The 25,194-nt window shown below is 33.1% G+C and overlaps 4 protein-coding genes across 4 annotated transcripts; 1 reads left to right on the forward strand and 3 right to left on the reverse strand.

Annotated features, from left to right (window-relative positions):
- The first annotated feature begins 8,648 nt into the window (after nucleotides 1-8,648).
- Nucleotides 8,649-13,308, forward strand: LOC110804655 (protein FAR1-RELATED SEQUENCE 5-like). The gene is made up of 7 exons (XM_056829485.1): nucleotides 8,649-9,044; nucleotides 9,768-9,848; nucleotides 9,958-10,876; nucleotides 11,022-11,186; nucleotides 11,671-11,957; nucleotides 12,071-12,780; nucleotides 13,195-13,308. The coding sequence occupies exons 1-7, from the start codon at nucleotides 8,939-8,941 to the stop codon at nucleotides 13,306-13,308; spliced, it is 2,382 nt and encodes a 793-aa protein (XP_056685463.1). The 5' UTR covers nucleotides 8,649-8,938.
- A 1,382-nt stretch (nucleotides 13,309-14,690) lies between these two features.
- LOC130461394 (uncharacterized) lies at nucleotides 14,691-15,997 on the reverse strand. Its single transcript, XM_056829486.1, has 7 exons — nucleotides 15,783-15,997; nucleotides 15,606-15,662; nucleotides 15,238-15,426; nucleotides 15,089-15,147; nucleotides 14,882-14,997; nucleotides 14,741-14,788; nucleotides 14,691-14,702 (listed from the first exon to the last, which is right to left on the reverse strand). Exons 1-7 carry the CDS (start codon nucleotides 15,995-15,997, stop codon nucleotides 14,691-14,693), a joined length of 696 nt encoding a protein of 231 aa, XP_056685464.1.
- Nucleotides 15,998-16,230: 233 nt separating this feature from the next.
- Nucleotides 16,231-18,710, reverse strand: LOC130461996 (uncharacterized). The gene is made up of 4 exons (XM_056830326.1): nucleotides 18,544-18,710; nucleotides 17,997-18,149; nucleotides 17,427-17,891; nucleotides 16,231-16,986 (listed from the first exon to the last, which is right to left on the reverse strand). The coding sequence occupies exons 1-4, from the start codon at nucleotides 18,649-18,651 to the stop codon at nucleotides 16,357-16,359; spliced, it is 1,356 nt and encodes a 451-aa protein (XP_056686304.1). The 5' UTR covers nucleotides 18,652-18,710; the 3' UTR covers nucleotides 16,231-16,356.
- Nucleotides 18,711-18,786: 76 nt separating this feature from the next.
- Nucleotides 18,787-22,488, reverse strand: LOC110790050 (uncharacterized). The gene is made up of 7 exons (XM_056829487.1): nucleotides 21,997-22,488; nucleotides 21,744-21,887; nucleotides 19,967-20,269; nucleotides 19,784-19,873; nucleotides 19,526-19,700; nucleotides 19,235-19,375; nucleotides 18,787-19,140 (listed from the first exon to the last, which is right to left on the reverse strand). Exons 1-7 carry the CDS (start codon nucleotides 22,044-22,046, stop codon nucleotides 18,787-18,789), a joined length of 1,257 nt encoding a protein of 418 aa, XP_056685465.1. The 5' UTR covers nucleotides 22,047-22,488.
- Between the last annotated feature and the right edge of the window lie 2,706 nt (nucleotides 22,489-25,194).

Below are 25,194 nucleotides of genomic sequence, written 5' to 3' on the forward strand. Positions count from 1 at the left end.
TCATCCCCTTTGCGTTCCTGTTGTTTGTATTTGAATGGTAGGAACAAATCGGAGATCTTCTAGAGCAATGGCTCCGTAACTGAAATGATCTTCTCATGAAGTCGCAGCCATGGTCATATGACTCAACCATGTAAGTAGTTATCTTTAAGTTGGTGTGAAGGTCTGTTGCAACTTTGTAAGACTGAATGTAAAAGTTATTGAGTCTTACATAAATTTTCACTCTATATGCATATATAGCTTATTTGCCTTGCAAATTTGTATACAATACCGTTTAGGAATATAGTTTTCCTTTTGATCTTCATTTGTCATTTTCCTATTATTTGATCGTCATTTGTTGTTTTCCTATTATTTGATCTTCATTTGTTGTTTTCCTATTATTTCGCAGTTTCCTGTTTCTGGTTAGGACAGACTACTGGGAGATTCGTGGCTAAGTCACGCATACAAAGCCAACAAGTATTCACGGGAACATTGACCCTACAGAGGACCATGACTTCAACTTTATTGGGGTTTAGGCCAGCAGTGAAGTTGTAGTAGCCTTTTGTTCTTCAATAACCAAGGATATTGGCTTGAAGACTGCTTGGAGGTTGGCGGAGAACTGGAGGCGGGCAAATCTCCTCTTACTGAAAGTGAGTATCCGTTATTCCTTTTAATGTCTTACATGATACCTTTTTTCACATTATTAGCAGCCTTTTATTGTTCTATTGGATATACAAGTTCGGTTCTCTTAACTTATATAAACTTACAAGTTCTGCACTGAACTTTGACCAACCAAGGATTTGTTTGTTGGAAATCATCAACATGTAACTCAGTTCTCATTACAACTATTGTTCCGTATGCATAATTCTTAGAGTTTTGTCTTTCACGTTTGATTTTGCTCTCACCTAGCTCCATTTGAAATTTTTGTGTCTGCAAGATGTTTTTCAGGGTTTCTATCCAGCTTAGATTCTTTTCCAAATATGATTTATTATATCATAGCGAAGGAAAACGTGTGATATTTAGGCCGCTGAAGCAAGCGTCAGGTAATCGGGTTGAGTTGTGTATGATGAAGAGAAGAAACTGATGGATCTGTGGAGGTTGAGATGTCTGAACAGTAACAAACTTCTATGACATTTCTTCCCTGCATCTCTGCACGCGCACACACACACACACACTAAAGTATGAATTTGATTCTCTGAAACAGAACCAAAAATCTAGCATTTATCAGTATCAACAAGCCTAATGTTTTTACATTCTTGGAAGGCCCACAAAGTCTCTTGTAAACTTTATAGATAGACTACTCTGCATAATTTCTTGTTTTACTTTACAAATTTACTTTTCTTGTTATTTATGTGATTTTTTTGTGCGATGTATAGGTAGCACAGAAGATTTTAAAATCCAATCTCCAGATCGAGTTATAGGTTTTAAAGGAGGAATAAAGTTTAAAAATACAAAGGGACAACAATGAATCCACCAGAACAAAGTTCTTGCAGTTGCATGTCACGTGGAGGAAGTGAAGAAAACAACGAAATGAAGGCCATATTACTTTGGTTGAGTCTAAAATGAAAATATTCGAAGATATGTTGGTGTCACAACTTAATGTTGCAATTCCTACTTCACAAGAAGGTTCAGAAATGTCCTAGTACTTAAAGATGGGTATTTAACACGCTTTATATCGGTTTAGAGTTATTGATGTAGGTGTTTTTTGAAGTTTAAGAACAGGGAGTTGTTTAGATATTCCTCTAGTTTAGAACATGAAATTTGATCTTTAGTGTGGATGTTTGGTTGTGTTGTTGAACCTTATCATAATTATTATTGATTTTGTTTAACGAAAATTTAGTTTATTATGTATTTTGAAATATTGAATAAAATAGCAGGTTTAACCAGTTGAAACGATGAACAATGTTTTTTATATACTCCATTAACGACAAAATATGTTTGTTGTTGTTGGACTACAATTCAAATTTGGTGGTATATTGAATTTCTTTTTACGTCGATTTAGTTGGTCGTTATTCTTTATCTGTTCGATGTTATTGAATGCACAATAATGACAACAAATTAAACCGTCGTAATAAATGAACGACGAACAAACTATTTTGTCGTTAATAAGGAACGACGAACACATCATTTCGTCGTTTAAAATTCACGACGAACATTGTCGTTAAAACCAATAACGTCGGAACCTGTTACGACAAAACTAACGACGAACTTTGTTCTTTGTTAAAGGTTTTAACGACAACTTTTTGGCCTTATAACGAAGAAAAAGTTCGTCGTTATAAACCATTTTTCTAGTAGTGCTCCTGCCACATGCATCTACCACGAATGCTCCTCCATCTGATGAGTCATCCGATCCTTGCTTCATCAATTTTTCGTTCTCTAGAAGAACAACAATGGTCTCTTCCAAAGCCAACTTCGTTTTCCCCACCAACAAAGATGTAATCACAGTATTATACTTCTTTGGTAGAGACACAAGTAGAAGAATAGCTTTGTCCCCATCCTTTAATTTTTCATCTAAATTATTCAGTTGGTTGATCAAGCCATTAAAACGATTCATATGATCTCTCAAAACTCCATCTTCTTCCATCTCGATCGAGTCCGAACAAATCTTTCATGAGAAATAACTTGTTTGTCAAAGATTTGGACTGATATGTCTTTGTCAACTTCTCCCACAAACTTTTAGGGTTATCTTCCTCAAGAACATCATACTCAATTTTCGGTGCAAGGGCCAACCGGATTGTCGATGCCGCACGTAACTTCATGTCTTCCAACTTTGCCTTTTTTACTTCGGTAGGCTTATTATCTTCAAGGGTTCCATACAACCCTTGTTGGATTAGGAGATCTCTCACTGCGCTCTGCCATAAGACAAAATTGTTCGTCCTTCCATTAAACAATTGAATCTCGAACCTTCCACCAACTTTTTCCATCACAAACCTTAGCTTCGATACCACTTGTTAGGAATAGTACGAGATAACAATCTAGACAAAACACACACAACATAAATAATGTGGTATACACACGTCCCAACTTGTATTATTAATCAAAACCGTTATTAATAATACAATCAATCAACCTCACAAGTGTTTCTCTCAAACTATGCTCAAACTCATGATCTCCAGCATGTCAATTATAATGGTATATAAGTCCCTATTAAATTATATACCCAAACTTCCTAACCCTAGTCCTAGTATTAGGAAACACAATATTACGAGAATATTACAATTTAGGAGAAACCAATATACTAGCAAATCTATCCTTAAATTATAACTCGTAAAATAGGAATACAATATATTTCCTAAATAAATATCTAGTAATATACCAAAAATGAAACTGATTGCCATATTGGGTTATTAAAAATAAGTTAATAACAACATATGTTAACACATAATTAACCTTCCCAAACAACACAAATGAATTGTCCCACATTAATAAAAGATGAGATCGAGGGTGAATCACTTTAGAAGACTTAATGAGCTATGTACTCCTCTTGTAGAGCGAGTCTTTTTCTTGTTGTGCACGACCTAAGCCCCATGACAACAAAAAATCATTATGGTATCACAGTCTAGGGTTCATGAAGTATGTCGACAATGAATTGGATTTAAACTAAACACTAATACTGTCCTTCACTCTAAAATGGGTTTGCCTAGGGAAAAAGTGTTTAATTTATATACTTCCTCCGTCTTTTAATACTCGCAACGTTTGTAAGTTTCACGCATGCCAATGCACAACTTTGATCATTTATATCTTAAATTCTCTTTATGCAAAAATTATAAAAAGTTGATATTTTGATAATACTCATTGAGACGAATCTAACAAGATCTCACATGACTATGTTTTATCTTATATAAAAAACACTACGAATAGTCAAAGTAGATTATATGAATAGTGGCAAAAGTCCAAACGTTGCGAGTATTAAAAGACGGAGGAAGTACTACCTTTATTTCAAAATGAATTTTACAGTTTTTGTTTTAGTTAGTTTGATATTGTTGTTTACATTGTGTTTTACTATTTTTGGACATTAATATTTACTACCTTATCCTTCTATCCCGCTACATTTACAATTTTTCACTCACTTTTTTCTTACTTTTATTTTTTCTTACACCCATCAACACTTTTACACATTTCTCTTACTTTATCCATATTTTATTATATTTACCTACATTTTATACAATCTCCTTTTTTATCTTAATATTTATGCAAATACTCCGTAGTACTCCGTATTACAAAGATTCATTTCAAAACAATACGGAGTATTAAATTTTTCGGATATTTCATTAAATACCCCCGAGTTTTGAAGTAATTCACCAAATGCCCATCAAGTTCCAATAATTCACCAAATACCCCTGACAATTGACTTAATGCCCCAAATACCCTTACTTTTAACGGTCCGTTAGTCCGCCGTTAGCCTAGTTTCATAATTCACCAAATACCCCTATTATTAAACTTATTTCACCAAATGCCCCAAACTTAAAAGTAGTTATTCTGATGTTCCAACGGCTAGTTTTTTCGTTTGAAAAGTAGTTGTTGGTCTTGCTTGGCTATAAAAACCCACTTTCTGGATGTTTCTTGTAATTTAGATGTTGTTTTTATTTGTTTTTCTAATTGCATTAGATTTGTGTCATGAGTTTTGTTTCAAATTCATCATCCACACACAATGAGTCCACATATATTAGAGTACCTAACCAATTTTGCTATTGTGATAGGAAATTTGTCATCTGAAGCTCCGATACAACACTCAATCCGCAAAGGTTGTGCTACAAGTGTACAAGTGTGATCCTTGCAACAATCTGAGATGGTGCAAGGGAGTAGTTGAGCAAGAAAACAGAGGGCAGCAGCATGAAGGGACAATACAGGGGAAGCTTAGACGAAGGAGAAAGTACTGAAAATAGGGGAAACAGTAAGATGCAATAGGACTTGAAGCAAATGAAGAAAAAGCTAATATTGTAATGTCAATACAAGGCATCTTACTTTGATTTTGAAATGAAGAAAGGCTAATCCTATTTATGTCATGGTTTGGGATGGACAGGCAGAACTTAGGACTCAGGAGAGTAAGCAAGTACTTTTAGCAAAGAAAGGTCAAGACTTCAGAGAACTCTTAGCAAAGAAATTGGGAGGCAAACAACATGTGAAAGAAGTCCGAGGGCAGGGTCTTATTATTGGTATAGAGTTGGATGTACAAGTTGGCCCGCTAGTTGATGCTTGTCGAAATTTAGGAATGTTAAATTGTTAATATTAACTGCTAGAAAAGGAAAATAGTGAGATTGGTTCCTCCACTGACCTTATTAGAACAGGAGCTCGAAACAGGTTCTGAGATTCTCCTCAAGTGTTTCCCGTCCCTGGGTTGAAGCGGTGGAGTTGAATTTGTGTACGATGAGTTGATGTCTGTCAAATTTCCTTGTGACATCAATAGATCCAAAGCTCATAATTGGCATCGTAGCTGTAAATCAGAAATAAGTTTCCTAGTAGCTTCTCTTTGGATTATGCCTTGGGTTTAATGTACAAATTGTCATTTCAAGATATCCCACTCGTTAATCAGAACATTGATTTTCTTTGTTGCTTGGATTCATTTCATAAGTATCTTTCTCCCTTATTATAAGGCTTAGTTTGTTATTTTGATACCTATAAATTGCGTAGCTTTGTATTGAGTGGAACACACAATCAACATTATTATTTTCTCTTCGTACTACGTTTGTTCAAAATTAGCCTTTAGATATTATCACAACTTTAGTGGATCAAGAAGGCATAAGAAAACAATAAGCAACGACTAATTTTCAAACGAAAAAGCTAGCCGTTAAAACATCAGAATAACTATTTTTAAGGTTGGGGCATTTGGTGAAATTAGTTTAATAATAGGGGTATTTGGTGAAATAATTTTTTTAAAAAGGGGCATTTGGTGAATTATGAAACTAGGCTAACGGCGGACGAACGGACCGTTATCCGTAAGGGTATTTGGGGCATTAAGTCAATTGTCAGGGGTATTTGGTGAATTATTGGAACTTGATGGGCATTTGGTGAATTACTTCAAAACTCGGGGTATTTCATGAAATAACCGTAAATTTTTAGAGCAAACTTTTTCTTTTTCTTATTTTCAAAAAGACCCTCGTTGTTCCATGGTAAACATAGAATAAAATATGGGTTCAAGATTTATGTTTTTTAAATGATTGGTTCACGGGAGAACTTAATGACCTACTTAAACTAGTACTATCTGTCAACCATCTGTGAGCAGACCATACATATGCTGATATCCGGTACTAAGTTACTAACTGGACCTTTGTGTAAACCAACAGATGAACACTGAGAAGAACAAAACGCAGGTAATGATGACCATCCCACTACCACAAAGTGTCATGGACTCATGGGTCATACTCCCTCCGTCCCTTAATACTCGCATCGGTTTGACCGGTGCGGAGTTTAAAACATTGAAATTGACTTATTAATTTAATGGGTGTAAGTTGATAATGGAGTATTTTTTAATATAGTTAATGCGAAATGTGTAAGAGGTGGAGAGTGGTGAGTGGGGGTGTGAATTTTTAAATGATTTTTTGTAGGGAATAGGGATGTAGGTGGGGTTAGTAAGTAAGTGTGAGAAATAATATAATATAGGTATAAATTTCCATTTATAGAAGTGTTGCAAGTATTAAGGGATGGCCCGAAAAGGAAAGCGGTGCAAGTATTAAGGGACGGAGGGAGTATTATTAATTAGTTAATCCCCTTTCCTTTAAATGATCGCCCTAATTTTTATTTCGATCGGTCCTTTTGAATTTATCCCATACCATTTATAGTATGTGATCCTCACAAATTTCCTCTCAGACATTAATATTTATTTGAGCAAAAAAACAACAATATCGACTCACTTGCTTAATTTTCTTTTGCCTTCTCTCTTAAAAAAGTGAACATTGTGATTTGCGGCAATCTTTTAGAAACAAAGGGAGTATTTCTAACAAGTACTCCGTAATATGTGAGCAGATGATAAATGTTAGGCCATTAGAACATCTCCAATGGTTGTAGCTAGGGACTAGCTTGAAATTTATAAAGGTTTCAAGCTAATAGCTAGACCATTGGAGTGAAACTAATAAATTAGCGTGGCCAAGCAAATTAGCTTAAACAAGCTAATTTGCTTGACAATTAGCTCTCAAAATTGCCAAATAATTAATTGACAAGTGGACAAGTGGGACAAATTTAAATAACAAGCTAGTTGCTAGCCATTGGAGCACAAATTTGCTAAACAATAAAATAGCTTAAAATCTTATGTGGCATAACAAGCTAATTATCAAATTAGCTTACTATTGGAGATGCTCTTAGGGTTTACTAGATTAGGTCCCGTGCACGCACGGATATTTGAAAATTATTATTTGACTATCTATTTTATAAAAAAATTAATTGAATTATTTATCCTTAAATCTATTGCGTAATTAATAATCTCGAATGGACTCATTTTATCATATTTTAACTTACTACGTATTATATATTTGATATGTTTAATATAATGATCTGACTAAATTTTTTTAATATATTTAATATGCTAATTTGGCCAAAATATTGAGTAAGAATATTTTCTATTATTGATATGACAGTTTGACTAAAATATTACCAAAACTTTAATAATGGCATAATCCATACTCCTATATTTTTTTCCATAAATAAACATTTATACAAAAGGAGAGAAAATAAAAAAAATAAATATGTTTTTTAGGAAAGAGTTTTTGGCGGGAAAATTTTTCACCTGGAAATGACATGTGTCATTCCTGGTGTCTCTTTTAGTATATAGTAATAGATTTTCTTCTAATACAATGCGGAGTATGATATATGGCCCGATATGATTTTTTTCCCTAGTATGATTTCGATTAACTTAATTGTCTTAGGTAAAACTAAAATTATTTATGATTTATTGTTGCTTATTTAATTTGAATTTTTTAGAATATAGTACTGCGTATTAAAAAGTACGTAGTACGGTGTATAATTATAGGTTTAAATTAAATCAATACTTGAATTAAGCCTGTGCGATGTACGGATTAATACAATAAAATTACAGAGGGAATGTATGATTTGTTACTTTTTTTATGGGATAAAAATATTAATGACAGGATTTTCCGTCGTAAAAGAACAATTACAACGTGATTCCGTCACAAGCCCGTCCTGAAAGGGGGTTAGGTCGTCATAATTGACTACCTCATCACATATATCGATCATCTCAGTAATTAGACACTCTGTCGTAAAATATTTCACTTAAAACACGGGATTTGGGCCCGTCATAAATAGCCCTTCGTTAATGAATTTTTTTTTAAAACGTGATTCCGTCACAAGCCCGTCGTGAAAGGGGTTGGGTTGTCATAATTGACTACCTCGTCATTATATAGAACATGCTAGTTGACTCCTAATAAAATTTATCTATTATTATCTTTTACTAAGTATTTATTTATTATTTAGACTCCTAGCAAAATTTATCTCTTATTGTCTTTTACCAGTATTTGACTCCTATTATATTCAATTTTATCTCATTATTTATCATTTAAAAATAAAATTAATATTTAATTATGTGACTGGACAATCTTACGTGGACGCTCTAAATACTCTTGAAAATACCCCTTATATATATATACATATATATTAGATTCAATTCAATGACATAGTCACTATTAAATGGTGAAGGGAGGAGTTAATAAGCGCAATTTCGATGGTGCAGGCGTGTGCACCTAGATCTAGGTGCACCGGGATTAAAACGCAAACATTTTAAAACAAAACGCGTATTTTCATTAATTCTGCAGTTAAAAAGAACAAGTCTCACAATACAAAAGAACATCATGTGCTCTGTTCTTCCCTGTTTAGTTTTCGCGATTTTTTTTGTTGTTCGCTCCTTTTTGCGGGTATTTATATGTCTGGGCTTCATAATTTTGAATTCAAAAAGTGTGAATAGGAGAGAGAAAGCTTACATTTGTGCATAAATTTTTTTTAGAGAGAGAAACTGATGGAAAATTCTCAAATATTCCATGATTTCTCTGTTTCAACATCAATTTCGAATGATTCTTTTTCTTGTCATCTGAATTCTTCAGCTGAAAATCAGAGTTACGAAGGTATTCTTTCAATTTGTAATAACGAGTTGCATTTTTCTTTGATTTTATGATTTCGATTTCATAATAATCGTACTTTTTATGTTTTTTGTGATTGTAATTAGTTTGATTAATTTAATTTTGAATCTCATTCTTCGTTGATTTTGGTGATTGTTGATAATGAAGGTTACGAATTGGTTTTTTCGTTGATTTCGCATTTATTTCATTTATGTGGTGAAACTGATTCTGTAATAACTATTTTGTTCTTTTATGTTTTTATGAGTTTACATTGTTCTTTTGATTGACAAAACTGATTGTTGATAATTTATGCCGATATTGTTCTTTTAGGTTTTAATGTGTTCTTTTGATTGACAAAACTGATTGTTCTTTTAACTGTTTATTGATTGTTCTTTTAATGCGTAGTGTTCTTTCCAGTCTAGTTGGAGTGTGTAATTTACTCTTGATGCATTGTTCTTTTCTAATAGGTACTGTTGTTTTTTATTCTTTATTGGTTGTTCTTTTATATCTGCCCAAATTGTTCTTTTAAGTTTTAATGTGTTCTTTTGATTGACTAATTGATTGTTCTTTTAACTCTTCATTGATTGTTCTTTTCATGCCTAGTGTTCTTTTCAGTCTACATGGATTGTTCGTTTACTCTTGGTGCATTGTTCTTTTTAATGGCTACTGTTCTTTTAAGTTCTTCTGTTCTTTTCTTTTTCTGATTTTTTTTATTTTATAAATTTCCAGATATATTAAATAATGCAGTTAATAATTCAGAACAAAATGATGCTAATGAGGATCCAGAATCCTATGTGGTTGTTGGCCAAGGTACATGAATTGTACTTTTACTTGTTTATCACAATGTTCGTTTACGTCTTGTGTTTGTTCCTTTATCATACTTATGATGTTCTTTGTGTTCTTTTTTATCGTCATGCAGATTTTGAAGAACCAGTTTCATTAGAGGGAAGTGTAGTTAAGGATGATGATGAGGCGTATGAGTTATACAACAGTCATGCATTTAGGAATGGTTTTGGTACTAGGAAGGGTAAAAAGGAGTATAGAAGTGGTACTAGAATAGTTCGACAACGGTTTTTTGTTTGTGCATACGAGGGGTTTAAAAATCCAGATGGTGTTGTGCCTAAATCCTTTAAAAAAATTGATAGGAGAACTGGATGCAAGGCTTCAGTTCAGTTTGATGTTGATAAGAAAACTGGAGTGTATGTTCTTTCTAAACATTCCCGTCTGCATAACCATTCAATGGTTCCTGCTAATAAGAGACACCTTATTAGGTCACATAGGCACATTTCAAAAGAACAATTGGCTTTTCTTACTACTTTTACTTGTAGTGGCACGAAGCTTGCTGATGTTCTTAGAGCTATGAGGAAAGAAGTTGGTGGTGAGGCGAATTTAGGGTTCACTGTTCCTGACGCGTATGATGCTGTTTTGGCAGAGAAGAAGAAAAAGTTGGATGGTTGTGATTCAAATCAGTTGATCAGATGGTTCGCTATGAGGCAAGCTAAAGAACATGATTTTTATTATGATTTTCAATTGAATGAAGAGAATCAGTTGATCAATTTTTTTTGGAGAGATGGAAGAATGCGGTCTGATTATGAAGCTTTTGGTGATTTATTGATTCATGATACAACTTATCGTACTAATAAATACGATATGATTTGTGGGTCTTTTGTTGGAATGAATCTTCACACTCAAAATATCATGTTTGGAGTGGGTTTTATATTGAATGAGAAGGCAGGTACTTTTGACTGGCTTTTTAATTCTTTTTTGACTTCAATGGGAGGGAAGCAACCTGTGACTATCATGACTGATCAATCTTCTGCCATGGACAAGGCTATAAGGTAAAGTTCTTTTAGGTTGTTTGTATGTTCGTTCATCAAACATTTTTGTTCTTTTGTATTTTTGTACTATTTTTTATGTTCTTTTTCTTTTGTCTTTCTGTTTAGTTTATATTTTTATCTATTTTTTTGGTTTATGTTTTTTTAGGGAAGTGTTTCCAAAATCGAGGCATCGGTTGTGTACATGGCACATTGGGGAAAATGTTGTTGTAAACATCAAAGGTGTTATGGCCAAAGAAGGTTTCAAACGTCGGTTTGATTATGTTTTGAAATATATTGACACAGTTGCTGAGTTCGAGCATTATTGGAATAGGTAAAAATTATTTTGCTAATAGACTGATTAGTATTTAAAATTTTGTTTTGTTCTTTTCATTCGACAACATGTTTTTTGTAATGTTAAATAGTGTTCTTTTCATGGTTGATGAAACTTGTTCTTTTAATCTGGTATTTTAATGTTCTTTTCTTTGTTTAATAGAGTCCATACTTCTTGAACTGTGATTGTGTGTACTTTCTTTTCAAGTTTTATTGTACTGTATATTGTTCTTTTTTTGTCTTCATTTGTTCTTTGTTTTACTCAGGGTGTTCGTTTTGTGTCTCTGATTGTTCTTTTGTTCTCCTTGTTTGTTCTTTTGTAGTCTTTTGGCTGATTACAATTGCGCTAAACATTCATGGATAATAAGATTAAATAGTTTGAAGGAGAAATGGTGTCCTGCATATAACAAAGATTATTGTTTTTTTTTGTGTGTACGTTTTGTGTGACTTATTGTTCTTTTTTTTTGTTATATGTTCTTTTGTAGTCTTATGACTGATTACAATTGCAAGACACACAAATGGATAGAGAGGTTATATGATTTGAAAGAGAAATGGTGTCCTGCATATAACAAAGAGTGGTTTTCTGGGGGTATTTTATCTTCTCAAAGGAGTGAGACGACAAATCATTCTATTTCTAGGAGGTTGCATAAAACGAATGGTTTATGTGATTTTTATAAGTGTTTTTTAGATGTAATTGATGAATGGAGAAGGAGAACAAGGGAGATTATAATTCTTCTACTGGAAATAGATATTACGCATGTGCGGATAACATGTTATGTTTGCATGCGCGGGATGTGTATACCATTGCAATATATTTGATATTTGAGCAACGATTCATCAAAGCAATTGGTTTGAGGTGTCAACGCATTTCCTATGAGTTTCCAGTTTCTAAGTACATTGTTGGGCATCCTACAAAGGATTTTATTAGACATGTTGTGATGTTTAATGAGAAAGAGATGGTTGTTGATTGTACTTGCAAGTCATATGGAGAGATAGGAGTTCTTTGTTCTCATATTCTTCGAGTTTTCATTGTCCATAATGTTGAAGAGATTCCCAAACAATACATTATGAAGAGATGGACCAAAAAGGCTATGAACACGATTGTTGAAGAAGGAGAAGACAGAGATAATGAAGTAAGTGTTGTTTCTGCTTCAGTTTGGAGGATGCAAAGCATAAGAAATTGCATTAAAGTTATAAATGAAGCTCAACATTGTCCGGCTGCAAGGAAGCTTATTGATTTGGGTGTGTTGGATATGTCATGCAAAGTAAAGGAGTATATTGGTGGTGTTGAAGGGGATGGTAATGTATCAAACAAGTATGTGCGAGAAGAAACTCTACTTGATGTCGTTGAGCCTTCAACAGACACAGTTTTGCCGGATGTTGTGGAACCGATTGCTGAAAAAGTCATTCCAACAATGATTCAAAATCCACCAAAGCGAAAGAGGAAGATTAAGAACGGGACTGAAAAGGCTAATGAGAGGAATGTGAGACCTAAAGGAATTGTTGAGAAGAAACGCAATAAACTGAAAGGTTGGAACAAGAGAAGAGAAAGACATGTTGATAATTTGAGGGAGGAAACTCAGTCTACTGATCAGGTAAACTGTTCTTTTTAAACATTTATTTGTTCTTTTATTACTTTGGAATGTTCTTTTTGTTTATCATTGTTCTTTTTTCCATTTTTATGTTCTATTTATCCTTTTTGTTTATGATCTTTTAGTTTACTTTATTATGTTCTGTTGGCAAATTGTTCTTTTTAATAATCTATTTGTTCTTTTATTCCTTTAGTTTGTTCCTTTTGTTTATCATTGTTCGTTTTTCTTTCTATATGTTCTTTTGTCTTTTTGTTTATGTTCTTTTGCTAAACAGTTCATTTTTTAAAAGAACATCTATTTGTTCTTTTAATGTTTATTATGTTCTTTTTTGAACTGTTCTTTTTTATTATCTATTTTGTTCTTTTTTCTTCTTTATCATGTTCTTTTTTTCCTTATTGTTTCTTTGTTCTTTTTCAGTGTATCATAAATTTACCTGTTGGTGGGGTTTTGGTTCATCCAACATCTTCAAATCCAAAATTGGAAGCATATGTTCCAGATGATTATTTTGGAGTACACATACAACCTTTGTAGATTCATTTACGATTGGTAATATTTTGATTTTTAGTTTATTGTGTTTTTAATCATTTGTTTTTGTATTCTCAATAATGTTCTTTTACTCTTTTGATGTATATTTTTACGGGCTACTGATGTTTCGCTCAATCAATATTTTGAAATGAGAATTTTTAGTTGTATATATTCTTATTTTTGTTTTGATTTTTGTGCAATTAGGATTGCAAAATTATTGCATAAAGGAGTATATGCTTAAATGTGAAAAGAACTTACTAAAAGAGAATAAAAAGAATTTTGGAAAGGAAAGAACATATCCCATGATATAGAAGAACATGGTCTGGGATTGAAAAGAACTTGAACCTTTAATTGAAATACTTGTTTAAAATATCCAAACTACTTTATCTGCAACTACTAGAACATCTAATTGTTTCCAAAAGAACACCACACATGTTTAAAAGAACAACCCATAACTCCAACAATAACCATATCTACAAAATATACCATTGTTTTTTAAAGCATACTTCTAATAAAAGGTAACTATTATTCTGCCTTCATGAAAACAACCAACTATTCAACTTGATTAGCTCTCTTCAATGCCAGATACATTAGCTCATGCCTTTTGTTCAGAACGGATAATAAGATTTCAGTACCGTACCGCATTCTCAGCTTGCAAATAAAGTCTTTCTGAAAACATAAAATAGTACATTAATAAAATATTATATATTAAAATAATATACGTACATATATTCAAAATTTACTTACATCTTCATCTGTGTTTTTGAAGCCACAATTCCAAGTCTGGTTGCCTTTGTAGGTCTCCATATGCCTCATTGCATATACCCCACAATCAGTCTTGTTTGTTCTGTTCTTCCATGGCATTTCAAGCAACACAATTTCATATGCTGAAATCTGTGCCTTCCGCAAAGGATGTCCTTCTTGTTCACAAAATATTGTCCATGCTTCAAACTGAAATAAAAAGAACATTTAACTTAGTAAAAGAACAAAGAACAAAGAACAACAAAGAAACAAAGAACAACAAAGGAAGGAAAAAAGAACATTTAATTTAGTAAAAGAATAAAGAACAACAAAGGAAAGAACAAATAAAATATATAAGAGGAAATTCTTCAAATAGACTTACAGTTCTTTCTGCAAATGTTTTATATTTATCATCATATGTAATTCCTTCAGGTAAGGAGAGATTGTCAATGATCTCCACCTTCTTCGCCTTTTGGTTGATTACAATGAGATAAAAATGATCACCAGACCAGACTGGAAAGAACAACTACAAGCAGAGAAAAGAACATTAAACAAAGGAAAACGAACATATGTAAAAAAGAAAAGAACAATTTTATAATTTTACCAGATGGAATCCCTTCAAAGACTTCACACCAGCAGTTACATACTCATGGCGTACACTTAAAATAAAATTTTCTAAGAGTTTGCCCTCAGTTGCTTGACTATCCTGTGATCCACCATACGGTTCATTCTGGCAGAGCATATTCTGCACCGAAAAAAATAATTTTAAATATATGTTATATAATAAAATAACTGAAGAAGTACGAAAATATGATTTTTTAGTGATATTAAAACTTACGAAAGGGATTGTAGAGAAATAGAACTTCAAGTTACTCTTGACACTTTGATCTGGATCATCATTCAGTATTCTTGCAAAAGTGTCAATAACATTATTCATCACCCACACATTGGGAGCTGTTTTAAAGGAAAAGAACAAAAATATGAGTAAAAGGAACATCAACAGCATTTAAAAGAACATTTTAAATTCCAATAATTAAATATATACCTAGGGTTTGAAACTCTTCTCTGGTAACTATATTCCAATCATCAGTGTACAACACCTGACTGTTATAAGAATGAAAATAAAATTTCCATAAGAACATGTACAAAAAGAACATCTACATTCAAATACTTGTAATAGTATAAAATTCTTACGTTGGGCTTCCCTTTCCAAAGGCATAATCCAGTACGCATCGCATGTCCTTTTCCTTTTGATTCAACTGTTCTTCCCCAACCAGTAGGTGTGAATACTGAGTTAAGAAGGGTGACAGTAACTTGAGGGGAACATTTTTCTTTCTCTTAACAAGTTTAGGTACTTGTACGTTATCTGGATCCTCTTCCTCACTTATGAAAACAAAGACATTATAAAGTAAAAAGAACATATTAGAGGGAAAAACGAATTCAGACTAACAATAAAAAGAACAACAAAGTGAAAAGAAAAGAACATTTTATAAATGATAATGAAAAATAACTTGTAATAATAAACGAAAAATAACTTATAAAATAAAATGCAGTAGTCATACTCTATGTTCATAGATGTAGGTGCATTTTCTGGTTGCGAGTACACCGCACTTGGAGTGCTAAAAGAGTGGAAAGAAAAGAATATATTACTATAAATAAAAAGAACAAAAGCGAGAAAGAAAAGAACATTAAATTGAAGATTATGAAAATTATATTTTAATAAAATACAGTAGTCTTACTTCAGGAATATTGATGGAGTTTCCATTTTAGTCTGCGACTCAGCGGCAGTCGGAGTCTTAAACTCGGATTCTTCAGTTCTAACAGTTGGAGACATGGGGTTTCCATCTTCAGCTCCTTTGATTAAACCTTCCATAGTCTGAAACTCGGAGTCTTCAGTTCTAACGGTTGGAGACATTGGTTTTCCATCTTCAGCTCCTTGGATTAAACCTTCCATATCTGATCTCACATTTTCAGGTTCTCTGTGTATTACAAAAAAAAAAAGAACATGTGAGGAGGAACAAAGAACACAATGAGAAGAATTAAAGAACAAAAGTGCAATGAAAAAGAACATATAAGTTAATATTAAAAGTAGGAAGATATTAAAGTAAATATAGAAAGAACATAAAGAAATATATGAAAGGAACATTCCGAATAAAAGAAACAAAAGATCCATTAAATAATTGTATAAAGACAGAGAATTAATAAAAAGAACAAATCAAACGAATAAAAAAACAAATAATTGTTTATAAAAGAACATTGTGAATAATGAAAGAAACAGTCACATATTTATTATACATGTGTATGTGAACTGTTTTAAAAGAACGCATACTCAGTTTTTTCTGTAGGTGGCTGTTGTTTTTCAGCTTCATCTTTGTTGTCCCCTGAAATTGTCTCCAAATCACGTTCAGTCAAAGTTTTGTTTGCCAAGATTGCTTCTAATCTCATTTCCTCTTCAAAGTCGTGTGCCTGAGGAGGAGGATTTGAATCGGAAACCATTCCAAGCTTCAATGTCAAATCAGCAAATACATTAGGCTGGGAAGGCATGATCAGAGGTGTTAAAAATGGTGGCAAATCAAATGGAACATCCTCAGATTCCTCGATTTCCTTTCTTTCATTTCCTTCTGTTGCCTTTCGTACTGCTTCCTCAAATAGTATTGTGAAGTAGTCTGAGCTGAAAAATTCTTTATCTTGACTGAGGATTGAACCAATCTCCTCAGTATTCCTTCCTTCTTGCCGCTCTTCTGTAGAGTTGCCCTTCTCAAAAGTAACTGGAATTTCAGTTCCAGAGCATGTTGACCACATTTTTGCCATATTGAATGGCAGACTTTTTTTGACATCAATAGTAGTGTCAAAGAACTTTCTGGACAACGACAATAAGTCGTTGAACTTGTTCATGACACTACTGAGTTCAGTAGTGGTTTTAGTGAATTCAGCATGGAATTCCTGTTTAACAATAACAACAATAAGGACTGGATAAATAAAAAGAACATTCGAATGGAAAAAATAACAAGAGAGATTCCTAAAAGAACATTCAAGTAGAGCTTAGAAACATTGTTAAAGATCGAAAGAACATGTTAAAGAGATAAATGAACATGTAAATAACATGCTTAAACATATAAAAGAACATTCAAATGTAAAGAACATCTTTTTAAGAAAAAAGAACATGCTTAAATAACATGAATAAACATTTAAAAGAACATGTAAAAGAACGTAAAGAACTAGTTTTTGATAAAAAGAACATAAACACAGAAAGCAAAAAACATGGTAGGAAAAAAGATTATATTGAGGACGTAAAAGAACATTTGTTGGAGGAAAAAGAACATTACAACAAAAACGTTGAAAAAATAAATGCAATGGTTTTGTTGAGTGAATTTAATTTTTACCTCAATTGTAGAAGGGACTTTTGCTTTCTCACTGGGGTCTGCCTGTTGCTCTGGCAAATCTTTGTCATCCCCGAGTTGAGTCACTGGTGCACCTTGATGTTCTCTGGGCACATCATTTGTGGACCAGTTAGGCTCTTGGTGTTGATGTTGCTGTTGTGGTTGCTGCAGTGGTTGCTGCGATGGTTGTTCATCATGTTGCTGCTGTTGTTGTTGTGGGTGTTGAAGAAGAAGTGGTGGTGGTTGTTCACTGAGTGCTTTATGCTGTTTGAGCAGCTCCATCTCCTCCCTGTACAGTTGTAGCTCAGGTGGACCTTGAATTCTGTCCAGAATCAAGCCATGTCCGAAGCCTGTAGCATTGTCATTGCGTACCCTGCTGCTTATCATATCTCTTGTCCAGCAAGAAATTAGGGGGAAGATCCTTGGAGGGTACTCTTCCATGATCTGCACCCGATCGAAATAACATACCTAATTTAACAATAACAACATAATTTATTGTTAGTTAGGTGAAAGAAGAAGATGAAAGTAATATATATAACAAAGGGAAATGCTAGCTTAATGATTGAAATTTACCATTAGAAATGGTAGTGGACCAGCAAACCATCTGCTACGGTCCACATTCCAGTACATAGCTGCCCCAAGAAGGCTGGTGTATGCATACTGGCACCAATTTAGATTCCTCACTTGCTCCAAGTCAACAGTGCTTGCTAGGAATCTGAAGTTTGGCTTTTGAAACAGAAAAATATAAAAGAAAAGAACATTAATTATGATTTTAAATAGAATAAGAAAATAGAACATTCAATAGAAAATAAAGGAACATTAGAGAGAATGAAAAGAACAATGAAAGAAGAGCAAAAGAATATTGAATACAACTGAAAAGAACACAACTAACATTCATATAAAGGAAAGTACAACAATAGGACATTTAATGGAAAAGAAAGGAATATCATACAGAATAAAAGAACAGTGAAAGAGAAAGAAAGAACATGGAATTCGACAAACAAATAAAAGAACAATAAAAATAATAATAAACATTTAAAAGAACATAATACGCAAACAAAAGAACATTAATGAGAAATAAAAGAACATTAATGAGAAACAAAGGAATTTTGATGTATACCGATAAATTAGTAGTGGATTTAATGCAGGTGTTAACTGCAACCACTAGGAAAGATCTCTTCCAGTTATCATCAACTGGAGTCTCATCTTTGATCAGTTTTTCAACCATTTCTTTCAATTTTGGGCATCCAGACTTCACTTTCCAGTATGCCCAAAATTCAGCAAAAACCCTCAACACTTTAGGATCTTGTTCATCAGTCCATTCCACGACCGGAGCTCCTCCAATAGGTATATCGTACACCAGTTATACATCCTCTACAGTAATATCAAGGGAAGACTTTGGTAGATGCAAGGACCGGTTGGACGAGTTGAAATTCCTAACCAACTCGTACGGGAATGGATTTTCATTTTGTGGGATGTCAAGTTGCAGAAGAGATCCAAAGCCTAACTCCACGATGGATTGTTGTTTTCTTATATCATGTGGTTCATTAGATGCAATTCCCCTCAAGAATCGCATCATCAATTGCGGAGTTTGCCTTAGATTTAGTTTCCTTTCTTCAGGTTTTGGTTTGGCAACAACCAAAGATTTTGGTTTCTCATCATCCACCACCTCCATGACCTCATCAGAAACAACAATTTGTTTACTTCTTGTTGCTCTCTGGAAAAAAGAAAAAATATAAAGAACATTAGTCAGGGAGTAAAAGAACATTATATGGAAGAAAAAGAACAAATAACTTAAGAAAATTTTTGACCTTCTCAACTACTTTTTTCCCCTTCTTCATTAAGGGTTCACTTTCCTCTTCTACTTCTTCACCTTCTTCTTCACCTCCTTCTTCATCTTCCTCGTCTTCATAAACCTCCCTCACAACTATCTGATTAACTTTGCTACCCCTCTGAATGAAAAAAGAACATAAATGATGATGTAAAGAACACAAGACAGGAAAAAAAGAACATTCTTTATTTAAAACACAGCATTTATCTCTATTATAATATAACATTAAGGTAAATAAAAAGATATACAAAAAGGGTAATGTGAAGTTTACCTTAAGTGCTGCAGTCTTTTTCAAAGTAACTCCATTCCCCTTCTTAGCATTTGGTGCAACTTTTTTTGTTGAAATTTTCTCAGCAGGCAACAAGCTCTTCTTCTTATGTGCCTCTTCCAATTCCTGCTTTACCTCTTTGATAAGATCGGGAAATTCTTCTTTCAGCAATTGACTTCTGTTGACCAAAACAATAGAACATAAGTAGTAAAAAAAAAGTAAAACACAGAAAATAAAAAGAACACCATTTATGTAAGTTACCTTGTCCTTTTCCTGTTTGGTATTGATTTCCTAGACTTCCCCTTTGCTTTTTCAGGTTCCTCACCAGCTTCTTCTCCGTCTTTTTTCTTTCTAGTAAAAACATAAATGCAAAAGTATGTTTAAGAAACGAAAATAAGAACTACAATGTAAATATGAAATAGTATTAACAAACACAGATGATACCTCAAAGTAATTTTTAAGTTCGTTTTCTTTTCTTTTCTTTCTGGTTCATCCAGCTCTTCTGGAACTTTTACCTCAGCCTCCTCTTTTTCAGGTTCTTTCACTTCTTCATGCACTTTTACTTCATGCTCTTTCTTTTCAGTTTCTTCCTGCTTTTCAGGATCTTTGCTGGAATTTTTTTGTCCTTCTCCACCCTTCTTTTTTTGTTCAATCAGATCCAGCTGCTTTTCCTGTTGTAGCAGCTTTTCCTGAAGTGCTTGCACCATCTTCTGTTGTTCTTGCAATGCTTTCCTTTGTTTGGAAAGTCTATAATGAAAAAACATATGTCATGAAAAAAAGAACAACACCAAAAACACATGTTATGAAAAAAGAACAACAGAAAAATGTTTGAAATAACACATGTAATGGAAAAAGAACAACATGTCGTGTACAAAAGAACACAGCTATGCTTTTGGAAAGAACACATATTATGAAAAAAGGAACAACACAAAAAACAAGTGCACAGTTCTCATCCTGCACCCTTGTACAATATCTTATTCATCTGATTTTTTTTATTTTTTCATATACAATATATAAATAATGTTTGTCCTCCATATTCTCATTCATTCATCATTTCATAATTTTAGCAACACATTTTAGAGAGAGAAAAATGAGAGGTTTTATTTTCTCTCAACAGAAGAGAGAATTTAAGAGAGAGAAAGAGTGAAATGCGATTTCTACTTTCTTCTCTCTCCAACTTTTCGCATTATTGTTCCTGTTTTTTTGAGAATTAGTGAATTAATCAGAATACTAATTCTCAGGAGATGAAAAAATACAATTTGCTAATTTTCGTAGAAAGAAAATTGAAGGAGATAATGAAATTCAAGAGGATTGTGATCATTTGCTGAGGATTTATGTTGATGTTGTTGATAAATGTTGTTCAACTGTTGATCAAGGTATGCTTATATGTTCCTTTTCTTATGTTCTTTTTATTAAGTGTTCTTTTACTGTGTGCTAACAGTTTTAGGTTTGTCTTTTAAATGTAGATGGTTTGTTCTTTTATCCGTGATTGATTGTTCTTTATTTTTTAAAATACATTTAAGAACAAGTAAAAAGAACACCATCTCATCAAATCTAAGCACATTGTTCTTTTTAATTTTCATTGATTGTTCTTTTAATGCCTAGTGATCTTTTAAGTAGACATGGACTGTTCTTTTCTTCTAGATGCATAGTTCTTTTTAAGCCTACATTAATACTGTACTGTTCTTTTGAGTGTACATTGGTTGTTCTTTTGAGTCTACATTGATTGTTCTTTAAACCTGCACAGTTGGTTCTTTTAAGTTTTTATAGATAAGAACATAGATAAAAAAGAACATAGATCAAATTCAATAGATAAGAACAAAATTATAGATCTAGGTTTAAGTTCGTCAAAATTGTACTGTTCTTTTTAGTCTATTTGTTGTTCTTTTAACCTGGGCGAATTGTTCGTCAAACAGTAGGGCTAATAAAAAGAACAGACAGTAAATAAATAAAAGAACATAGATCTACTTATTTAATTTAAATTTCCACTGTTCTTTTGAGTTAACATTCGTTGTTCTTTTAAATCTATACCATTGTTCTTCTAAGTGTATGATTCAGTGACTTAAAATACATTTAAAAAAAAACATAAATGTAGATCTACTTTTAAATTCGTTAAAAAATGTATTTGGTTTCGTTATTGTAATTAGAACATTAAGGAAAACAAAAAGAACAAACAGAAGGTGTAAATGAACCTAGGTTTTTGTTTAAAAAATCCACTTACTCGCTCTCTTCTTCTTCTTCCGTTTCTGAAACTTCTTTGTTGATATCTTCCAACAAATCCGCATCAATTGTTGGTGTAATTTCTTTCTCTTTCTTCTTTTTGTTTCTTAAGTTCAATAAAGTCGTTGTCAAAGGAACATCATCCCTTCAAATGAAATTTTATAGAAAATTAAAATTCATGGGAAATTCTCTAAAAATTAAAATTAAACTGAAATTCAAGAAAAAAGAAAAGAAAAATGAAGTTGAATTCTTACTCAATAGAACATTTCGCATCAACTTCTTCTCCTTTTTTCGATTTCCCCATTTTCAATTGTTAGGGTTCAAGTTTTTGTAACCAGATTATCACTTCCAAAAAACAAATTGGGGAAGTTTTTAGAGTGAAAATAGTAGAATTCCAAATTGGAGAAGTTCGGATTTGCAATAATTTGAAAGGTTTTGCACTGTTTTTTTGATTGTTGGTGAGTGAAGGTTTTGCATGTAGGTTGAGTGTGAAAGTGAAAATAAATGTCGCATTCAATGATGTATTTATATATGATAAATTGAAGAGAGAGAAAATAACTGCTACAGTATTTTCAAATTTAAACTTCCTTTTTTTTTTTTTTGTTCTTTTCGTCCGCTCTTTTGTTCTTTTGGCCTATAAGTAAAGAAAATGATGTTCGTTTGAGTCTCCTTTGTGTTCTTTTTATTATCTGTTGTTAGTATTTTTAAATTTGTTTTTTATTACTGTTTTTACTTAAATTATATTTTTTAATTTTTTTTTATTTTAAACAGTAATCTATTTTTCAATTTTTTTAACGGATATTTCATGAAATACCCCCGAGGTTTAAGTTAATTCACCAGGTACCCTCGTTGTTTCAGTAATCTACCAGGTACCCCTCAGGTTTCATTTTCTCGCATGACTTAACCCTGCCGTTAAGTGGCCGTTAGAAACTTTTTTTCACCAGGTACCCTCGTAATTTATTTCACCAGGTACCCCTGAGGTTTTTTAGATTTTCACCAGGTGCCCTTGTGCTTTATGGTAATTTCACCAGATACCCCTGCTCAGCAACGGCTAGTTTCACCAGGTTTTGTTCTGTAACAGTTGCTGGGGGGAGGGGAATATGAAGTGAAAGAGGGGGCTGTCAAATACCCTATTAAGTTTGATGCAAGGACTTGTGGTTGTGGTGTATGGCAAATATCTGGCATACCTTGCAGACATGGCCTTAGGGTTATTTACCACCAAAGACTTGAGGCTACTGATTTTGTGTCTCACTACTTCAAAGGGCAAGCATACAAGTTAACTTACTCAGAGCACATACACCCCATGCCTGACCCAACCCAATGGCCTTCTTTTGACCTTCCTATTATCCTCCCACCACCCATGAAGAGAGCATCAGGTAGACCCCCTAAACTGAGAAAAATAGGTAAACATGATCCAAAAAGGGGAAAGAGAAATAGCACTGTGAGGTGTGGTAAGTGCAAGGAGGTGGGACACAATGCAAGGACATGCAGAGGTGGGGCCACAGCAAAGCAAAAGAAGGATGCTGCTGCTGCTGCTGGTGCTTCTGGTTCTGCTGGTGCAGCTGGTGCAGCTGGTTCTGGTGCAGCTGGTTCACAGCAAGGGGGAGATCAAGGTGCTTCCAGTTCACAGCAACAACGTAATGCATCAAGTAAGGGAAAAAGGAAGCGTACTTGATTTTGTGATTTATGCATAACTTTTTGCTAAACTTATCATGTATATCTTTTGCCAATGGGAGCAAGTTTTTGTAGAGCTACACTTAAAGTTTTTGCGTGTCGGGGGCACACTTTTGTAAAGCTACTTAATTCGGAAATGAAATATCATATTATTGATGAAATGTCATCATTCACTTTCTCATTACAAATACTAGAATAAAAAACATTACAATGCCAATATTGATAGTTCCATGCATTAATTTCTTTTGCTGCTTGAGTTTCTTCTTCATTTGGTGAATTTCTTCATCCAAGCTTCTGTTTTCTTCAATTTCTCCTTCCTTTGTGCTACCTCTGTTGTTTCTGATTGGCAGTGGTTGCTTAATGCTTCCCTTGCACCACTTGAAGTTGTCACATAAGTCACACTTGTAATATAGTCTTTGAGGATTTTTCATTGTTTCAGAACTTCTTATTGCAAATTTTTTCCCACATATGTTGCATGTTTTGTTTGGAACTACAACGTATGAGGATTCATACGTTGTAGAAGAAGATTGGGATTGAGAATATAAGCTCATTTGAAGGTGAGTTGGGAATTAGGGAAAATATGAGTTGGTTAAGGGGAAGAACAGAAACTTGTAGTGAAGAGTTGCAGCGGCTCCCCCTTTAAATAGAGAAGGCTTACCAACGGCTAGTTTTTTTAAAAAAAACTAGCCGTTGGTGAGCAGGGGTATCTGGTGAAATTACCATAAAGCACAAGGGCACCTGGTGAAAATCTAAAAAACCTCAGGGGTACCTGGTGAAATAAATTACGAGGGTACCTGGTGAAATTTTTTTTTCTAACGGCCACTTAACGGCAGGGTTAAGTCATGCGAGAAAATGAAACCTGAGGGGTACCTGGTAGATTACTGAAACAACGAGGGTACCTGGTGAATTAACTTAAACCTCGGGGGTATTTCATGAAATATCCGTTTTTTTAAATACAAAAAGAAAGACAAGTAACTTATTTAATTTTTTTTTTATTAAAAGATTTTGAGGAGAGAGAAATTAACTGCCACGTTTTATGTTTTCATAGGAAAACTTCTGTTTTGCGGTTTTTTTCTTGCCACGTTCATTATTTCAATAAAAAACTTCTGTTTGGCGGTTTTTTCACTTTTTAACGTTTTTGTTGTTCTTTTCGTTGGTTCTTTTCTTCTTTTGTGCGTCTGGTGTTGCATTTGCCATGTTCTTTTTAAAAGTGCAGAGAAATCGTTCTTTCCTTGTTTTAACCTTTCTGGTTTTTAATATGTTTGTGTTTTTCTTTTTTTCTTTTTGTTCTTTTCCTTTACTTTCTGATCTTCTCTCATTTTAGTGTATTATGTTCTTTTACGTGTTTTAATCTTTTTGGTTTTTAATATGATTGTTCTTTTCTGTTTGTTCTTTCGTTTAATTGCTGATGTTCTTTCTTTTTAGTGTTTTATGTTCTTTTACGTGTTTTTACTTATTGTTCTTTTACGTGTTTTTACTTATTTGTTGTTTTAACCTTTTTTGGTTTTCAATGCTATTGTTCTTTCCTGTTTTACTTATTGTTCTTTTGGTTTAATTCTTGATGTTCTTTCTTTTATATTTTTGTGTTCTTTTATGTTTTTTGTTGCTTTTTTATGTTTTTGCGTTTTGTTCTTATTTTTCTGCGTTTTCAATGCTATTGTTCTTTCCTGTTTTACTTATTGTTCTTTTGGTTTAATTCTTGATGTTCTTTCTTTTATGTTTTTGTGTTCTTTTATGTTTTTTGTTGCTTTTTTATGTTTTTGCGTTTTGTTCTTATT

The sequence above is a fragment of the Spinacia oleracea genome, chromosome 5, assembly GCF_020520425.1.
Source record: "Spinacia oleracea cultivar Varoflay chromosome 5, BTI_SOV_V1, whole genome shotgun sequence".
In the NCBI taxonomy this organism is placed as follows: domain Eukaryota; kingdom Viridiplantae; phylum Streptophyta; class Magnoliopsida; order Caryophyllales; family Amaranthaceae; genus Spinacia; species Spinacia oleracea.

Coding starts and splice junctions, on each gene's coding strand:
- LOC130461996 (XM_056830326.1), bottom strand. CDS start 18,651: ATGGTTGAAAAACTGATCAAAGATGAGACTCCAGTTGATGATAACTGG. Junction 17,892..17,996: donor GTCCACTACCATTTCTAATG/GTAAATTTCAAT, acceptor TTGTTAAATTAG/GTATGTTATTTCGATCGGGT. Junction 16,987..17,426: donor AAGTCCCTTCTACAATTGAG/GTAAAAATTAAA, acceptor ATTGTTAAACAG/GAATTCCATGCTGAATTCAC.
- LOC130461394 (XM_056829486.1), bottom strand. CDS start 15,997: ATGGAAGGTTTAATCCAAGGAGCTGAAGATGGAAAACCAATGTCTCCA. Junction 15,148..15,237: donor TTTGGAAAGGGAAGCCCAAC/GTAAGAATTTTA, acceptor TTCTTATAACAG/TCAGGTGTTGTACACTGATG. Junction 14,789..14,881: donor ATTTCTCTACAATCCCTTTC/GTAAGTTTTAAT, acceptor TTTTCGGTGCAG/AATATGCTCTGCCAGAATGA.
- LOC110804655 (XM_056829485.1), top strand. CDS start 8,939: ATGGAAAATTCTCAAATATTCCATGATTTCTCTGTTTCAACATCAATT. Junction 9,849..9,957: donor CTATGTGGTTGTTGGCCAAG/GTACATGAATTG, acceptor ATCGTCATGCAG/ATTTTGAAGAACCAGTTTCA. Junction 12,781..13,194: donor AAACTCAGTCTACTGATCAG/GTAAACTGTTCT, acceptor GTTCTTTTTCAG/TGTATCATAAATTTACCTGT.
- LOC110790050 (XM_056829487.1), bottom strand. CDS start 22,046: ATGGGGAAATCGAAAAAAGGAGAAGAAGTTGATGCGAAATGTTCTATT. Junction 21,888..21,996: donor GATGCGAAATGTTCTATTGA/GTAAGAATTCAA, acceptor TTTCATTTGAAG/GGATGATGTTCCTTTGACAA. Junction 19,376..19,525: donor AAAAGACTGCAGCACTTAAG/GTAAACTTCACA, acceptor TTTTTCATTCAG/AGGGGTAGCAAAGTTAATCA.